Here is a 17044-nt window from a genome sequence, read left to right on the forward strand (position 1 = left end):
TGGCTTTCAGATTGTAAATCACTTTTGAATAAGATTACAATGTAGGGTTTCCCTCTTTTTTTCTCCCCTCTCTTTTTGAAGTTCACTTTACATTACTTTGCATTCATGAAAGACCTAATTAGTAACTGTTTTCACTAACAAGAAATCCAAAGAAACCCTTCACATTTATGAAACAGAGCAGAGAGTGAGGGCAGCATTCAGTGTTTGGCGGTGAACCGTTACCGCGGCAGCACACGCCCCAGCAGCAGGCGTGGCTCACCAAGCTTCTCCACACGCTTTCTGTCACAGCTGGAACGCGTCTGTGAGCAGCTGTGCTTTTACCTCAGTTTGCTTTGTTCATCCATTTGCAGGATGTGTCTGACTGTGAGTTTGCTTTATACCATTTTGGTTTATGGAAACGTTTCACAGAAACACCCTACTTCCAGACCAGGGCGGGAAGGGGAGAAATTTGCTTATGATTCCTTTGCCTTGAAATGTAATCGCTCAAAAAAAAAAAAAAAATGTAATTGCTCTTTGGCAAATACATATGGCTGGGGCGCTGAAACTTTACAAATAAGACATCACATCCCAGACCACAATGACACACCAGTGGTGGAGTGAGAAGCATTACTCAAAATGGTCCGCACCACGCACAGTGAAGTCTGACTCTTTGCAGCCCATGGACTAGCCTGCCAGGTTCCACTGCCCATGGAATTTTCCAGGCGAGAATACTGGAGTGGGGTGCCATTTCCTACTCCAAGGGATCTTCCAGACCCAGGGATCTCACGCATTAGCAGGCAGCGTCTTTACCTCTAGCGCCACCTGGTGACTCCCTGGGGATCTGCTGCTGCTGCCAAGTCACTTCAGCCGTGTCCGACTCTGTGAGACCCCATCGAGGGCAGCCCACCAGGCTCCCCCATCCTAGCGTGTCCTTTTAAGGACCATATTCACCCTATGTCTGAGAAAACTTAAACTTGGTGTGAGGCAGCAAGGGTGAGATACAGACAACAAACAACAGAAACATAAAAATTTCACCTTCTGCCTTAGAGTGGTCTCCAGGCCCTAGTCCTCTAGCTTTTCTTCCCTCTTCAAGTTGGCTCTTTTATCTGAATATTTATACATAATTCTATTGCTGCCTTGAGCAAAAACATATTAATAATAAGCCCTACAAAAGAAAGATGCCTCATTATTCAATTTCCCACACAGCTTAACAGACTGATCACTGCTTCTACTATTAATAGTTTTCCAAATATGAGACTAACCCACTATCAAGAAACAAATGGGGTTGGCGAGGATATGGAAACATAGGTATACTCACTCTCACGCTGCTACACATGTAAACAGTATAGTCACCAAAAAAGTGTGGTGGTTCCTCAAAAAGTTACACACAGAATTACCATATGAGTGACTATATATAGTTATACTCTGGGGCATATATGTATTCCAGAGAACTGAAAGCATATGTCCACACAAAAATTTATGTACAAATGTTTACAGTGGCATTATTCATAACAGCGAAGAAGTGGGCACAACCCAGAGGTTCACCAAACTATGGCATATCCACACCAACTTGAAAAAGACTGATGATCATCCAGCCATCCACAGTCCTGAAGTACTGAGGCATGTTACAACTTGGATGAACCCTGAAACCATTATGCTACGTGAAAGAAGTCAGACACAAAAGACATACTGCATGATTCCTTTTCTATGAAATATCTACAACAGCAAATCCAGAGAGACAGAAAGCAGACTGGTGACTGCCAGGGGACTGGGAGGGGATGGAGAATGTGATGAAAAAGCTTTGCAGCTAGAGCGGCGGTGGCTACGCAGCGCTGTGAAGGCCCTAAATGCCACTAAAGCGTACACTGCAAAATAAGGATGTAAAGTTTGCCTCAATTAAAAAAAAAAGAAAAAAGATAAACACCAAACATACCTTGACACTAATAAAATTCATTCCACTTTCCCGTGCAATTACTCCAGCTAGTAAGGTTTTTCCTGTTCCAGGAGGACCATACAACAGTACTCCTGTCCTCTGTCGTATGGGCAAGTTGGCAAATAGTTCCGGGTACTGAAAAATACAAAAGTATGACAAAGAGCTCAACTCTAAAACAAATGACTGAGAAGCTAAAGATCAGTGTACAGAAAAAAGGCCCTGGATGGTAACAACTGCCGCCTCTGTAACACTGCAACGGCAGAAACACATTCCTACTTAAAGAATGGACTCAAAGGGACTAACACAGACTCTTCCCACTGGACCATGGAATACATTCCACATAAAATGCATACAAATGGATCTGAACTTCTTTCCACTTTTCCTGTTTTTTCCCCCCAAACATTTTAATAGTGCTACATTAAGAAAATAAAAATAAGTATACTGCCCTCCGCTTGTATGGCTCATGGGGCAAGCTATGACTGCTACACCTATTCAAATATACTCAGTCAAGGAAAGAAAATAATAAAGAAGCATGTGTAATGATAATAGTAAAATCTCCCAGGAAATTCCATGCTGAGCAAGTAATTTGACTGCTCTATTTTACCCTCTAAACCACCAGCTTCTCAGCAAGAAAACTTTCTGAACATGTTTCAAAACTTTTGAACAAGAAAGCTTTTTGAACAGCAAGAAAGCTGTCTGGCTCTGTCAGCAACCCCCTGGTCTCCTCTGGGCAGCATGTGAGCTTGCGCTCGGTCGTGTCCGACTCTGTGCGGCCCTGTGGACTGCAGCCACCAGGCTCCTCTGTCCACAGGATTCTCCAGGCAGGAATCCTGGAGTGGGCTGCCATTCTTCTCCAGGGGGTTTTCCCGACCCAGGGATTGAATCCATGTCTCCCGCACTTCAGGTGGATTTTCTAACTCCTGAGCCATTGGGGAAGCCCACTGGGTCTCCTCTATTGGGTACGTCTATTTAGTCCCATATATTGACAAAATTCCAACCTCATCTTGACCTCCATTCTAATCTGAACGAGGTCCCAAAGTGAGCATTTGTGCAGATGGCCTCACATGCCTGGACACTGATGCTGATGCCCAGACCCAGCCTTCGGGTCATGACCCTGAAGGCCACGTCCCCCGTCCACGTCCTTCCACACAGGCTTTAACCCCCAGTCGTGGGTGCCACTCAGTACATCCCAGTCCCCACCAGAGTTTCCAGGACTTACATGTAACTGAGGGCCTTACCCATTTCTTTCTCTCTTTGGTCGGGTCCCTGATATCAGCAAAGATCCTTCATGCTCAGGTTTCTCATCCAAACACACCACCTTCTAGATTCTACTTCTGATCTAAAGAACGGTCAGCCTGGTCAGTGCTGCCTGCTAACTCTGCCTTTCTAGACTGTCACCCAAAATCTGGCTTACTCCATCAGTTCTGGGGCCTCAATGACTCTCCCACCTTCTAGTTTATTTCTGTTTCTGCTCAATTGTAGCTGATGGCTCATATGCTTCAGTGAAATTGAATTATTCAAGAAAAATCCAAGAACCCTGAAATTCACATCAAACTGTATTTTTCCTACAGGACTTCCCTGGTGGCACAGTGGATGAGAATCCACCAGCCAATGCAGAGGACATGGGTTTGATCCCTGGTCCAGGAAGATTCTAATGCCTTGGAGCAGCTAAGCCCACGTGCCACAACTACTGAAGCCCGCGTGCCCTACAGAGCCTGTGCGCCACAACAAGAGACGCCAGCGCAACGAGAAGCTCGTGCGCCGGAATGAGGAGCAGGCCCTGCTCACCTCAACTAGAGAAAACCCCCACAAAGCAATGAAGACCCAGTGCAGTCAAAAATAAAAAATTAAAAAAATTATTTACTATAAATATCACCCCAGCTTTATGGGCAAGGACCGTATCGAATACTTAAAAAATCTGTTCAAGTGCCCAAAATAGGACTGGACGTTTATTTGGTAACAATAAATTCTTGTTGGGTCAAACTGAGACTGGGCAGGCCAACACATACAGCCAGAGCCAGTGATTCGGGGGTTTTACAGGAAGCAGGAGGTACTCAATTCTTTTTTAAGTACCTTGGCTGGTAACTGGATAGTATCCACTAGTATCTGCCGAACGTCATGCAGTCCACCGATCCTATCCCAGCCCAGGTCCCTAGGTTTATGCAGGTTGACATTTCGCAGAGACACAGGAGTAAATCCTCGGAGCGCCTTTTGGAAGTCCAATGTTGTTAAAACTAATTCTGTTTAAAAATAAACACAACTTCTTTTGGTGGTCATATCTGTACACGAATTCTCGTACAGCTGCCTCCCTTACCCAGCTTGCCCTCCCCTCTAGTAACCACCACTCTGTTCTTCACATCTGCATATTTATGTCTGGTTTGGTCTGTTCATTCATTTTGTTTTTTATGTTCCACATGAATAGAATCATGTGGTATTTGTCTTTCCCCATCTGATTTCACAGCCAATCTTAACTCAGTTAAAAAAATGCTGTCAACTTAGCTGGAAATGCCCATTTTCTATTCAAATACCTGCTTATTTGAATGCTAACATGGACTAGATTTAATTCTTACCTTACTACAATTACATTTCTCCACAAGGAAGGAAGGAACCAAATTTTGGTTTTAGCAATAAAACGTACCTTCCCTGGTGTACACATTCTGATGAGAGAGGTGAGAATGTATGGCTCGATCCACAAGCATGGTAAAATCTCTAGCCACAAACCCTTCAGTTTCTTTAGCTATACGCTGCAGATCAAGACCGGTGAACCTCTTCATGTCACAGTCCAGTTTATTTTTTATTATAGCATGCAGAATTTCACATCTTTGATCCTAAGGAAAAAAACACGAAATTCAGATTTATAATTTTACTTGAGTGTAAACTTTTGTACACGTATTTTGAGGAAAATCCAGTTGCCATAATCTGCAGGGACAGAAATCAGACTGTGTTTGCTGCAGATAGACTGGGGGAGGGGTGACCGCAAAGGCCACTAAGGAAACACCCAGGAGGGATGGACACGTTTGCTGCCCTAATTGTGGTGATGGTTTCATGGTATATACCTATGTTAAAACCGATCAAATTGTACACTTTTTTTTTTTTGGTTGCAACACATGGCTTGCAGGATCTCAGTTCCCCAACCAGTGACTGGACCTGGGCCACAGCAGTGAAAGAGCTGAATCCTAACCGCTATTCCACTAGGAAACTCCCAAACTGTACACTTTAAATAGTAAGTTTGCTGTCTTCAATTTTTTTATACCTTAATAAAGCTGTAAAAAGAATTACATTGATAAATGATGGCTCTTTCTTTCTCCAGTAAAAAGGTTTGTATTTTGGCTCCTTTAAGAGCATTATGTTGTCGTTATTCCCATAAAACATAATTCTAAAAACATTTAGTGGTCGATACCGCTATGTTCTGCTTTGCTTAATAACAGGTATATTTTTATCCTTTTCTTTTCCTTCAGCTTTGAGATATAATTGACAAATAAAATTATAAGATATTTAAAGTGTACATTGTGATTTTTTTTTAAGTAAACTTTTTATCTTGTATTGGGGTATAGCGGATTAACAAGACAATGTTGTAATAGTTGCAAGTAAGCAGTGAAGGGACCCAGCCACACATACACGTGGGTCCATTCTCCCCGAAACTCCCCTCCCATCCAGGCTGCCGCACAGCATTGAGCAGCGTGCCCTGCGCTGTACAGTAGGTCCTTGTTGGTTATCCATTTTAATACAGCAGCGTGCACACGTCCACCCCAAACACCCTAACTACAGGAACAGTTAATTAGCATAGGGGCTGAGTACTTTTAGCGTAGATGCTAGGTAAGAATTTTAATCAGAAAGTTAAAATACGGTTGCCTGTCTGGAAACATTCCTGGAGTGCACTGCCACTAAAGCCATCAGGACTGTAAGCCCCAAAGGAGACGATGCGTTGTATGTGCTTATACACATTTGGTCTTTGTCACACTTCTGGCACAGAGCTCCTAAAACCCTTAAAATGTCCTAAATGATAAGAGTAATAATCGTGTCTTGACGTTCCTAACCCCTTTCGGCCACATCTGAGTTTATGTTAGCGAGGTGACTTTTGGAGCACACCTGACTACAGGCGGTTGGTTGCCACAGTAACCTCCCTAGGCTAGAGAACTGGAACTTTCAGTCCCAACCCCTGATTTCCCAGGAGGGAGAGGGACTGGAGGCTGAGTCTATGCCAATGATTTGATTAACGATACCTATGTAATAGAGCTCCCATAAAACCCCAAAAGGACAGGGTCCGCGGAGCTCCCAGGCTGGAGAAGGGCTTCCCTGGTGGCTCAGACAGTAAAGAATCCACCTGCAATGCAGGAGACCTGGGTTCGGTCCCAGAGTTGGAAAGATCCCCAGGAGAAGGAAATGGCAACCTACTCTAGTATTCTTGCCTGGAGAATTCCACAGACAGAGGAGCCTGGCGGGCGACAGTCCATGGGCTCGCAACTCGTCAGACACGACTGAGGGAGGAGCACTTTCACTTTCAGGCTGGAGACCCGAACACTTCCACTTGCCACCAGAGCAAGCCCCAAACTCCACGAGGACAGAAGCTCCTTTGCTCCCGACCTCATCCTGTGTGTCTTTTCACCTGACTGCTGATTTGTATCTGTTCATATTCTTTGTAACAAACTGGTAATCCACTGAGTAAACTAGTTTCCCAAGTTCTCTGACTTGCTATGAAAATTAACTGAAGCCAAAGAGGGAGTCATGGGAACCTCTGACGGAAAACCAGTCAGAAGCACGGGTGCCACTGGTATCTGACGTGGAGGGCAGTCTTATGGGACTGAGCCCTTAACCCGTGAAATCTGACGCTATCTCTGGGTAGTGTCAGAATCAGGCTGAACTGTAGGACATCCACCTGGTCTCCAAGAGTTGCTTGGTGGTGTGGGGAAGAAACCCCACATACTGGAAACGGATGTCAGAGTCATAGTGGGTACAGAATATTAGTGCTGCTAAAAAAAAAAAAAAGTTTAGCTAGTCACATTTTTAAAAGAAGAATTTCTTAAAGGTAAATACATGAGGCAATGGATGTGTTAAGTAACTTGACTGTGGTAAATATTCCACAATGTATATCAAATCACTGTTGTACACTTTAAATATATATAATTGTTCTTGTCAACTGTATATCACTAAATGTAAAAAGAATTCTAATTTCCATAGTGTATTTACAGATTTTACTGATGCAGAATGAAGCAGTTCAGAATTTTTAGGTTTTTTTTGTTTCTCTTTAAATGGAAAAAAAAAAAATTTAGTAAGAAAAAAAGAAGAAATGTTATTTTCAAAAAAGATATTTCCTTGGAAAGTACTTGGTAATATTTCAGATGGTTACAGGTGAAAATTTCGTATCTAAGTAAAACATGCACTGAAGGTTGATTTTTAAGTCTTCTTAAGATCACTAACATAAGCATTACATTTTAATAAAGTTATAATCATTAATAAAATTGATAAATAATTTATATAAAAGGGGACACATTTCAACACTCTTCACAAGTATTAATTACCTGGTCAGGAGGTTGAATATGCTGGACACACTGAAATAAGTGAATTCCTTGAGCAGAAACAAGTAAAGGATGTAGAGAATGTTGTGACTGGCTTGTAGCAATCAGCGCAACCAAACTTCCCATGGAAATAAATTCTTTCACCACATCGTTCAAACCTGGAATTAAGCAACACAGTGTAAAAGCTTATTATATAAAAGTGAAATTTTAAAATCATACACTAATTAAAAATAATAACCTAAAGTTGACCTTTAAAGTAGAGTATAAATGGTATGGCTCCTCTTTACCTAGACTGAGGACCTAGGATTGGCCAGGTTCCAGTTACTCTATTAGAGGCAAAGGAAGCAAGGTAAATGTTGTGTACTCAGAAACATACCTAGTGAGGTTGGTTCTTACTAGGTAAACTTCTGGATCTTAATAGGTAAATGAAAAGGAGTCTCTGAAATAAATATTATAGAAGGATGATAAACTTTCATATTGTTGTTCTATTGAGCAAGCAAAATACAGCTTATATACCTATGGCTTTCTGGACAATCTCTTTCTACCCTAGCTCAAGAAAGGTTTGGTATGAGGTAAGAAACGAAACAGGCATTAACAACATATATCTGATCCTGACCTAGAAATTAAACACGAGACTAGCAAGTCTTTCAGACACTACAAGATTCCAAATGTGAAATTAACACTAATTTATGGTAATCCAGCCATTATGGTTGCATTCTGTATTCATCTCTTAAGAACCCTGATGCAGATGAATGCTGTCAAATCCTCCAACCCCTGATCCCATCCTCTCCTAGAACCCCAAGCTCCACTGGAATTTCTTGGACTTCTGCACCTTTGCCGGTGGATCACACTTCCTTTGTGCCTTCATTAGCCTGAAGCTGCTCCGTGCCAATTGCTACTCCTCCATCAAAACTCATCCCAGTTATGAACGGCTCTCAGAAACCTTCCCTGATAACTTCTCACCCAACTACCTCCAGTTTAGTACATGTGCTCCTATCGCACCCTGCACACCTTCCAGCAGAACATACCCACCCACCTCCTAGTTGTGTCTTCCTGGTCAAATTACATCAGCTTGAATTTCCAATTACTCACCTGTAAAACCAGGAGAGTATCTGCGTGGGGATACAAAGCAACCCTCACAGCCAACACATGGTAGCTGCCATAACTATGAGTCTTCTGTACTAACACTATCTGTTTCCTTTTATTTCCTCTCCAAGACTCTCAGACTACAGACTGTGCACAAGCAACAGAGAGCTATTTGTCAAATGAGCAAAAGTAAAGCTGTACAGTTCAGCAATTTCTAATAAGTGGAGAAGAGAGAACCTCCTCGGTGGCTTAGATGGTAAAGAATCTGCCTGCAATGTGGGAGACCTGGGTTCAATCCCTGGGTCGGGAAGATCCCCTGGAGAAGGGAATGGCAACCCACTCCAGAGGAGAATACGGCCCCAAAGACTAATGATGAGGTTGGAGAATGTTCACACTGCTCTTCTATGGATCTTGCTAATACAGGATAACTACACAATTATACAGTGCTCCCAGAGGCCTCAAAAGCAACACATTACACAGCACATATCCTGTTCTCCGAACAGCACAGCTTTACCACTAACACTAAAGACGCTGACTGATAAAGGAGAAGGCTTGCAGCCACCGAGCAGCCGTGTGCATTACCGTGGGCGAGCCTCTGGCTCTGAACGGCCTCCGGACTGCGCTCGTGTTCCGGGAGAGCAGAGCGCCCAACGACAAGGTCCAGGTCGTCCAGCAGAACAACGGAAGGCTGCCGCCACAGCGCCTCCGAGAAAGCTGCTGCTAGGGTCTTCTGTATGTTTTCAAGCCTTTTTCCTTAACACAGAAGATATAAAATGGTTTTAATGTTATTTGAAGGCTGGGAAAGTTCAGGCTGCCCTTGAAAGCATTAGAAAAGCTCAATATTGATCTGACTATGCAAATCTAATCCATACAGTATTTTGTTAATATACCAATCACTAAAATTGTTAGTCATTAACACAGTTTAATTAATACAGCTTCAAAGGACTCAGTAAAGTACTGAATTTTATAAAACTGAAAGACTATGCTACTATAATTTCTATACATATGCGTTTGTTCATTCCATGGAGAATTTCAGATCCCTATTTATAACAAAACAGTAAAATAAAAACAGGGATGTGGGAAAATATAAATGAAAATAAGGGGTCAAGAATCAGACAAAAGCAAACACAAATGTAGCTGCCTCAAGATCCTAGAATTGCTGTATTTAAATTACTAATGTGACTCCCATCTTCATGGTGAATTACAAACTTTTCATTTTCAAAGAATAGAGAACATACCAATTCATAAGAAAGGTCAAGAGTTCCTGTTACTTCAAACTTAAAATTTTCACATGAGGCTGCAAGCAAGACTCTAAGACAAGGACAAAGTCTCTAAAAACCACCTTTATAGAATATGAAGTAATGGGTTTTCAAAGGCTATTTCTTAGTTTCTTACTATATACTAGATTAATAAACAGAATATAATGACTAGACTACCACTAGTAGGAGTGGTTGCAAGGGGAGAAAAAACTAACTACTCAGTAAAATTTTTCTGATTCTTAAACAATTGGATAATAATATATTACAGACTTTCAGAAGTATAAGTGTACAGTTGACCCTTGAACAACATAGGTTTGAACTGTGCAAGTGTACTTATGCATATGTGGATTTTTTCCAATAGGGAATACTACAATACTATACCATTCAAGGTTGGCTGAATTCGTGGATGCAGTGGAACCACGTGTTCAAAGGACTGACTATAAGTCATACGAAGATTTGTGGCTTCATGGAGGGTTGGTACCCCTAACACATGCGCTGTTCAAGAGTCAGCTGTGTACGGTAAATTGTAAATTTCCTCTCTGCTGTCTACAGCCACCCACTTTCCCTCCCCTGAAACAGTCACCCGACTAGTTCCCCAAAGCAATTCAGAAGTAATCTATACTTCTGATTAGAGTTCTAATCAGAATCTAATATACTGAATCTAATCTAATCTACTCAATTAGAATATATACTAAATACTAATTTTCTCAGAGTTGTGCAAATTGGCATTTTTTAGGACTATTGTCTACAAAGTTTTGACTAGGGAAAAAAGAGCCTCCAGCAAATATGGGGAGTTTTAAGATTTTTATTAAAAACATCAGACTGCCAAAGATCTAAAATTTCTAAGTAATTTCAATTACCAAAATGACAAACAGAAAAATTAAATAAAGATTAGCTATTTCTATTTATTAATTAGCAGCATTAAATAGTAACATTTCTTTCTACCAAAAAAGACATATATGTAGAATATTACCATATTCATACCTCGTAAAGCTTTACAGTCAATTATTTCCACATGGGCATCCAATATGTCAAATGCTTCTTTACAGATTGCCTTCGCTAAAGTTGATTTTCCACTTCCCTAGAAAGTAATTGTGTCGTAAGAACGCTCAATGTATTCAGTCCCAGAAACAGCCTGTCACTGTGGTAATCACGAACATCCAGTCTCATCAATCAAGTATATACTACACAATGCTATATAACAATTACATCTCAATAAAACTGGGGAAAAAGAAGAAAATCCACATACCTAATTTAAAAATAACATTCAAAATGAATCTGCCACAGGTATACATGTGTTCCCCACCCTGAACCATTTGGCAAAACTAATACAATTATGTAAAGTTTAAAAATAAAATAAAATTAAAAATAAAATAAAAATTAAAAAAATAAAAATAACATTCAAAAAACACAACATAACTATAGATACTTAGAGATAGAGGTTAAAAAACAATCTGAAACCACCCCACCTCACAAAATTACTAACCACTGTTTTGCCATATCTTCCTTCCAGACACTCCACAAACATTTTATGCAAATTTATTAAGCTGGGATTACAGTATCCCTGAGGGTTTACAATAAATCACTGTCCTCTTTATCAACAGACATAGAGGTACATCAGCCCCCTAGTACAATGCCACTCTGAGGATGTACTAGACCATAACGTGCTTATCAAAACCCTTCCTGATGTATATTTAACAGAGTTCTGCAGAGAGAATGTACTGGTCATAGCAAACACCCTCTTCTAACAACATAGGAGAAGACTCTACACATGGATATCACCAGATGGTCGATCCCGAAATCAGACTGATTATATCCTTTGCAGCCGAAGATGGAGAAGCTCTATACGGTCAGCAAAAACAAGACCAGGAGCAGACTGTTGCTCAGATCATGAACTCCTTATTGCCAAATTCAGACTTAAATTGAAGAAACTGGGGAAAACCACTAGACCATTCAGGTATGACCTAAATCAAATCCTTTATGACTATACAGATCAGATCAGATCAGATCAGTCGCTCAGTCGTGTCCGACTCTTTGCGACCCCATGAACTGCAGCAGGCCAGGCCTCCCTGTCCAACACCAACTCCCGGAGTTCACTGAGACTCACGTCCGTCGAGTCAGTGATGCGATCCAGCCATCTCATCCTCTGTTGTCCCCTTCTCCTCTTGCCCCCAATCCCTCCCAGCATCAGAGTCTTTTCCAATGAGTCAACTCTTCGCATGAGGTGGCCAAAGTACTGGAGTTTCAGCTTTAGCATCATCCCTTCCAAAAAAATCCTAGGGCTGATCTCCTTCAGAATGGACTGGTTGGATCTCCTTGCAGTCCAAGGAACTCTCAAGAGTCTTCTCCAACACCACAGCTATGACTATACAGTGGAAGTGAGAAATAGATTTAAGGGACTAGATCTGATAGAGTGCCTGATGAACTATGGATGGAGGTTCGTGACATTGTACAGGAGACAGGGAGCAAGACCATCCCTAAGAAAAAGAAATGCAAAAAAGCAAAACGGCTGTCTGAGGAGGCCTTACAAATAGCTGTGAAGAGAAGAGAAGTGAAAAGCAAAGAAGAAAAGGAAAGATATACCCATTTGAATACAGAGTTCCAAAGAATAGCAAGGAGAGATAAGAAAGCCTTCTTCAGTGATCAATGCAAAGAAATAGAGGAAAACAACAGAATGGGAAAGACTAGAGATCTCTTCAAGAAAATTAGAGATACCAAGGGAACATTTCATGCAAAGATGGGCTCGATAAAGGACAGAAATGGTATGGACCTAACAGAAGAAGATGATATTAAGAAGAGGTGGCAAGAATACACAGAAGAACTGTACAAAAAAGATCTTCATGACCGAGATAATCATGATGGTGTGATCACTCACCTAGAGCCAGACATCCTGGAATGTGAAGTCAAGTGGGCCTTAGGAAGCACTACAAACAAAGCTAGTGGAGGTGATGGAATTCCAGTGGAGCTAGTTCAAATCCTGAAAGATGATGCTGTGAAAGTGCTACACTCAATATGCCAGCACATTTGGAAAACTCAGCGGTGGCCACAGGACTGGAAAAGGCCAGTTTTCATTCCAGTCACAAAGAAAGGCAATGCCAGAGAATGCTCAAACTACCACAAAATTGCACCCATCTCACACGTTGTAAAGTAATGCTCAAAATTCTCCAAGCCAGGCTTCAGCAATACATGAGCTGTGAACTTCCAGATGTTCAAGCTGGATTTAGAAAAGGCAGAGGAACCAGAGATCAAATTGCCAACATCTTCTGGAACATCAAAAAAGCAAGAGAGTTCCAGAAAAACATCTATTTCTGCTTTATTGACTATGCCAAAGCCTTTGACTGTGTGGATCACAATAAACTGGAAAATTCTGAAAGAGAGAGGAGTATCAGAGCACCTGACCTGCCTCTTGAGAAATCTGTATACAGGTCATGAAGCAACAGTTAGAACTGGACATGAAACAACAGACTGGCTACAAATCAAGAAAGGAGTACATCAAGGCTGTATACTGTCACCCTGCTTATTTAACTTATATGCAGGGTACATCATGAGAAACGCTGGGCTGGAAGAAGCACAAGCTGGAATCAAGACTGCCAGGAGAAATATCAATAACTTCAGATATGCAGATGGCACCAGCCTTATGGCAGAAAGTGAAGAACTAAAGAGCCTTTTGATGAAAGTGAAAGAGGAGAGTGAAAAAGTTGGCTTAAAGCTCAACATTCAGAAAACTAAGATCATGGCATCCAGTCCCATCACTGCATGGCAGACAGATGGGGAAACAGTGGAAACAGTGGCTGACTTTATTTTTCTGGGCTCCAAAATCACTGCAGATGGTGATTGCAGCCATGAAATTAAAAGATGCTTGCTCCTTGGAAGGAAAGTTATGACCAACCTAGATAGCATATTCAAAAACAGAGATGTTACTTTGCCAACAAAGGTCCACCTAGTCAAGGCTATGGTTTTTCCAGTGGTCATGTATGGATGTGAGAGTTGGACTGTAAATAAAGCTGAGTGCAGAAGAATTGATGCTTTTGAACTGTGGTGTTGGAGAAGACTCTTGAGAGTCCCTTGGACTGCAAGGAGATCCAACCAGTCCATTCTGAAGGAGATCAGTCCTGGGTGTTCATTGGAGGGACTGATGTTGAAGCTGAAACTCCAATACTTTGGCCATCTGATGTGAAGAGCTGACTCATTTGAAAAGACCCTGATGCTGGGAAAGATTGAGGGCAGGAGGAGAAGGGGACGACAGAGGATGAGATGGTTGGATGGCATCACCGACTCAATGGACATGGGTTTGGGTGGACTCTGGGAGTTGGTGATAGACAGGGAGGCCTGGTGTGCTGCAGTTCACGGGGTCACAAAGAGTCAGATACGACTGAGCGACAGAAGTGAACCGATGTATATTTATGTTACTCCCGATTTTTAACCATGATAAGTAAAGCTAAAATAAATATCCATGGAGTTATGTTTATTTGTCAGATTGCACCTTCAGAATAAATTTCTACAAGCTAAAGGCAATGGCACCCCATTCCACTACTCTTGCCTGGAAAATCCCATGGATGGAGGAGCCTGGTGGGCTGAAGTCCATGGGGTCGCTACGAGTTGGACATGACTGAGCGACTTCACTTTCACTTTTCACTTTCATGCATTGGAGAAGGAAATGGCAACCCACTCCAGTGTTCTTGCCTGGAGAATCCCAGGGACGGGGGAGCCTGGTGGGCTGCCGACTATGGGGTCGCACAGTTGGACACGACTGAAGTGACTTAGCAGCAATACTATATCAAAGGGTATACACATTTAAATTTTGCTAAACATTGCTGTAAGTGGCCCCTAGAAGATCAAACACTTAGGTTTCTATAATTCTTTTAATATAGGCTTACTCCCTTAGGCTACTACCATTGTTGCTTTGACTTGCCTTTTTTTTAAACGTATATATTTTATTTATTTATTTAGGCTCAGCCAGGTCTTAGCTGTGGCATGTGGGATCGAGTCCCCTGACCAGGGATCGAATCTGGGCCCCCCTGCATTAAGAGTGCAGAGTCTTATCCACTGGACAACCAGGGAAGTCCCTGCCTAGCTTTTAATAGCCCTGCACCAGTTCTAATATTTTGCTTTTCATTACTGTGAGCAGGAAAACTAGCCAAGCTTATTGTGTAAAGTCTTAAATTTAGCAAGCATTCAACAATAGTACCATCATTATAGTTTACAGAATTGCATTTATTTTTAAAGTCAGTGGACCCTAAAGAATAAAGAGATTAGGGTATGGGAGTGTGTGTCCCACCTGTTATACTTCTGGTTTAGTCACAAGGTCTTTTCTCTCACTCAAAGTAATTCACATTTTAGTACCTTTCAGTTTATACGTCATTTCTCTTAAATGAGATTAATCCTAAAAGGCGAGGTTAGAAACTGAAAAACTGCCTTAAGTCACCGCCAGTAAGTACATAAGAGTGAAAGTGAAAGCGAAGTCGCTCAGTCATGTCTGACTCTCTGCGACCCCGTGGACTGTAGCCTATCAGGCTCCTCTGTTCATGGATTTTCCAGGTAAGAGTGCTGAAGTGGATTGCCATTTCCTTCTCCAGGGGATCTTCCCGACCCAGGAATCGAACCAAGGTCTCCCGCATTGCAGGCAGATGCTTTACCGCCTGAGCCACCAGGGAAGCCCAATTTGAGTCCTACTACATATGAGTAGTAGTTCTTCCACTAGTTCCATTAAGCATGCTACCCCTAAGTCACATGGTGGAGGGCTGATTTCTCAGTCAACAGGAATTGTTTTTTAAAATAATATTCTACCATGATGATATATTTTGAAATTTGACATAGGTAATTTAGGAACATTTAGAGTAACTGCTATACTGTAGCAGCCTTGCATATCTGGAATAAACCCTACTTGATTGTGGTATATAATTCTTTTTATACATTAGTTGATCACATTTGCTAATATTTTGTTAAGGATTTCTGCATCTGTGTTCATGATGGGTCTTAGTCGGTAGTTTTCTTGTGACGCCTGTCTTGTTTTGGTATTAGGTGATGCTGGCCTCACAGAATAGACTAGACTCTCCTCTGCTCCCACCCACTGGAAGAGACTGTAGACAACCAGAGCAGCTTCTTCCTTGAGAGTTTGGTGGTGTGTGCCCAGCGCACCCATCTGGGTGTGTGCTTTCTGTTTGAGAATGATATTAATCACAGACTCAATTTCTTTAATAGATGTAAGCCATTTCATATTGTCATTATTCTTCTTGTGTGAGTTTTGGCAGCCTGTGTCTTTCAAGGAATTGGTCTATTTATCTAGGTTATCAAATTTTTAGGCATAGAGCTAAAAATTTTTAGGGGCACAAGCTGTTTATTACGATTCCTACTTTATTATCCGTTTTTAAAATTTATTTTTAATTGGAGGATAACTGCTTTACCATGTTGTGTTAGTTTCTGCCTACAAGACAAATCAGCTCTAAGTACATGCTTATTCTCTCCCTCTTGAGCCTCGCCCCCACCGCCTGCCCATTATACCCCATGAGGTCAGCATAGAGCCTTATCATCCCTTTAATGTCTGTGGGATCTGTACTGATGCCCCCCTTTTCACTTCTTATACTAGTAATTTGTATCCTCTTTTTTTTTTTTTCCTTAGCCTGCCTAAGGGTTTATCAATTTTTACTGATCTTAAAAAAAAAAAAAAAAAGCCTTTGGTTTCACACTGATTTTGCCTACTGGTTTCCTGTTTTCACTTCAATAGCTTCTACTCTAATTCATATTATTTCTTCTGCTTACATTGGATTTAATCTGTTCTTCTGTTTCTAGTTTACTAAAGTAGAAACCTGGATAACTGGAGTAGTTGCTCTATTTCAAGTAAGAAATCAAAAGAAAGCAACTGGGGTAGTAAGAGGAAAAAAGTTATTATGCTGCAGTTAAAAGTGAATAGAAATAAAAAGCCTTATGATTTTGAATTGGAAAAAAAAAAAAAACCCACAAAGACTCACAAAAATCACACTGCAGCCCTGGAAAAAATACTGCATTGGTAGAGAAGAAAACTGTAAGCCCCTTCAAAGAGCAGGGAACCTCTAGTAAGACTGACAAAGATTAAAACAAGAGAAGACACAAATTACCAATATCAGGAAACAGGACATAACAGATTTCCAATCCGTGAAAAGCACAGTAAGACGTGCTGCTGTTGGGAATATACACTGGTACAGCCACTGTGGAGAACAGTATGGAGGTTCCTTAAAAAACTAAAAACAGAACTACCATATGACCCAGCAATCCCATTACTGGGCATATACCCA

At 41.4% G+C, this 17044-nt stretch overlaps 1 protein-coding gene across 2 annotated transcripts in view; it reads right to left on the bottom strand.

Annotated features, from left to right (window-relative positions):
* Positions 1-17044, bottom strand: part of PEX1 (peroxisomal biogenesis factor 1) — a 77301-nt gene that overhangs the window by 24870 nt on the left and 35387 nt on the right. For both annotated transcript variants that reach the window (XM_055589707.1, XM_055589708.1), the window contains exons 11-16: positions 10758-10854; positions 9097-9267; positions 7432-7586; positions 4551-4740; positions 3986-4152; positions 1913-2047 (exon numbers count right to left, since the gene is read on the bottom strand). In XM_055589707.1, coding sequence (XP_055445682.1) covers positions 1913-2047; positions 3986-4152; positions 4551-4740; positions 7432-7586; positions 9097-9267; positions 10758-10854 — 915 coding nt within the window. The remainder of the gene's footprint in view (positions 1-1912; positions 2048-3985; positions 4153-4550; positions 4741-7431; positions 7587-9096; positions 9268-10757; positions 10855-17044) is intronic.

The sequence above is a fragment of the Bubalus kerabau genome, chromosome 8 (genome assembly GCF_029407905.1).
Source record: "Bubalus kerabau isolate K-KA32 ecotype Philippines breed swamp buffalo chromosome 8, PCC_UOA_SB_1v2, whole genome shotgun sequence".
NCBI classification, from domain to species: domain Eukaryota; kingdom Metazoa; phylum Chordata; class Mammalia; order Artiodactyla; family Bovidae; genus Bubalus; species Bubalus kerabau.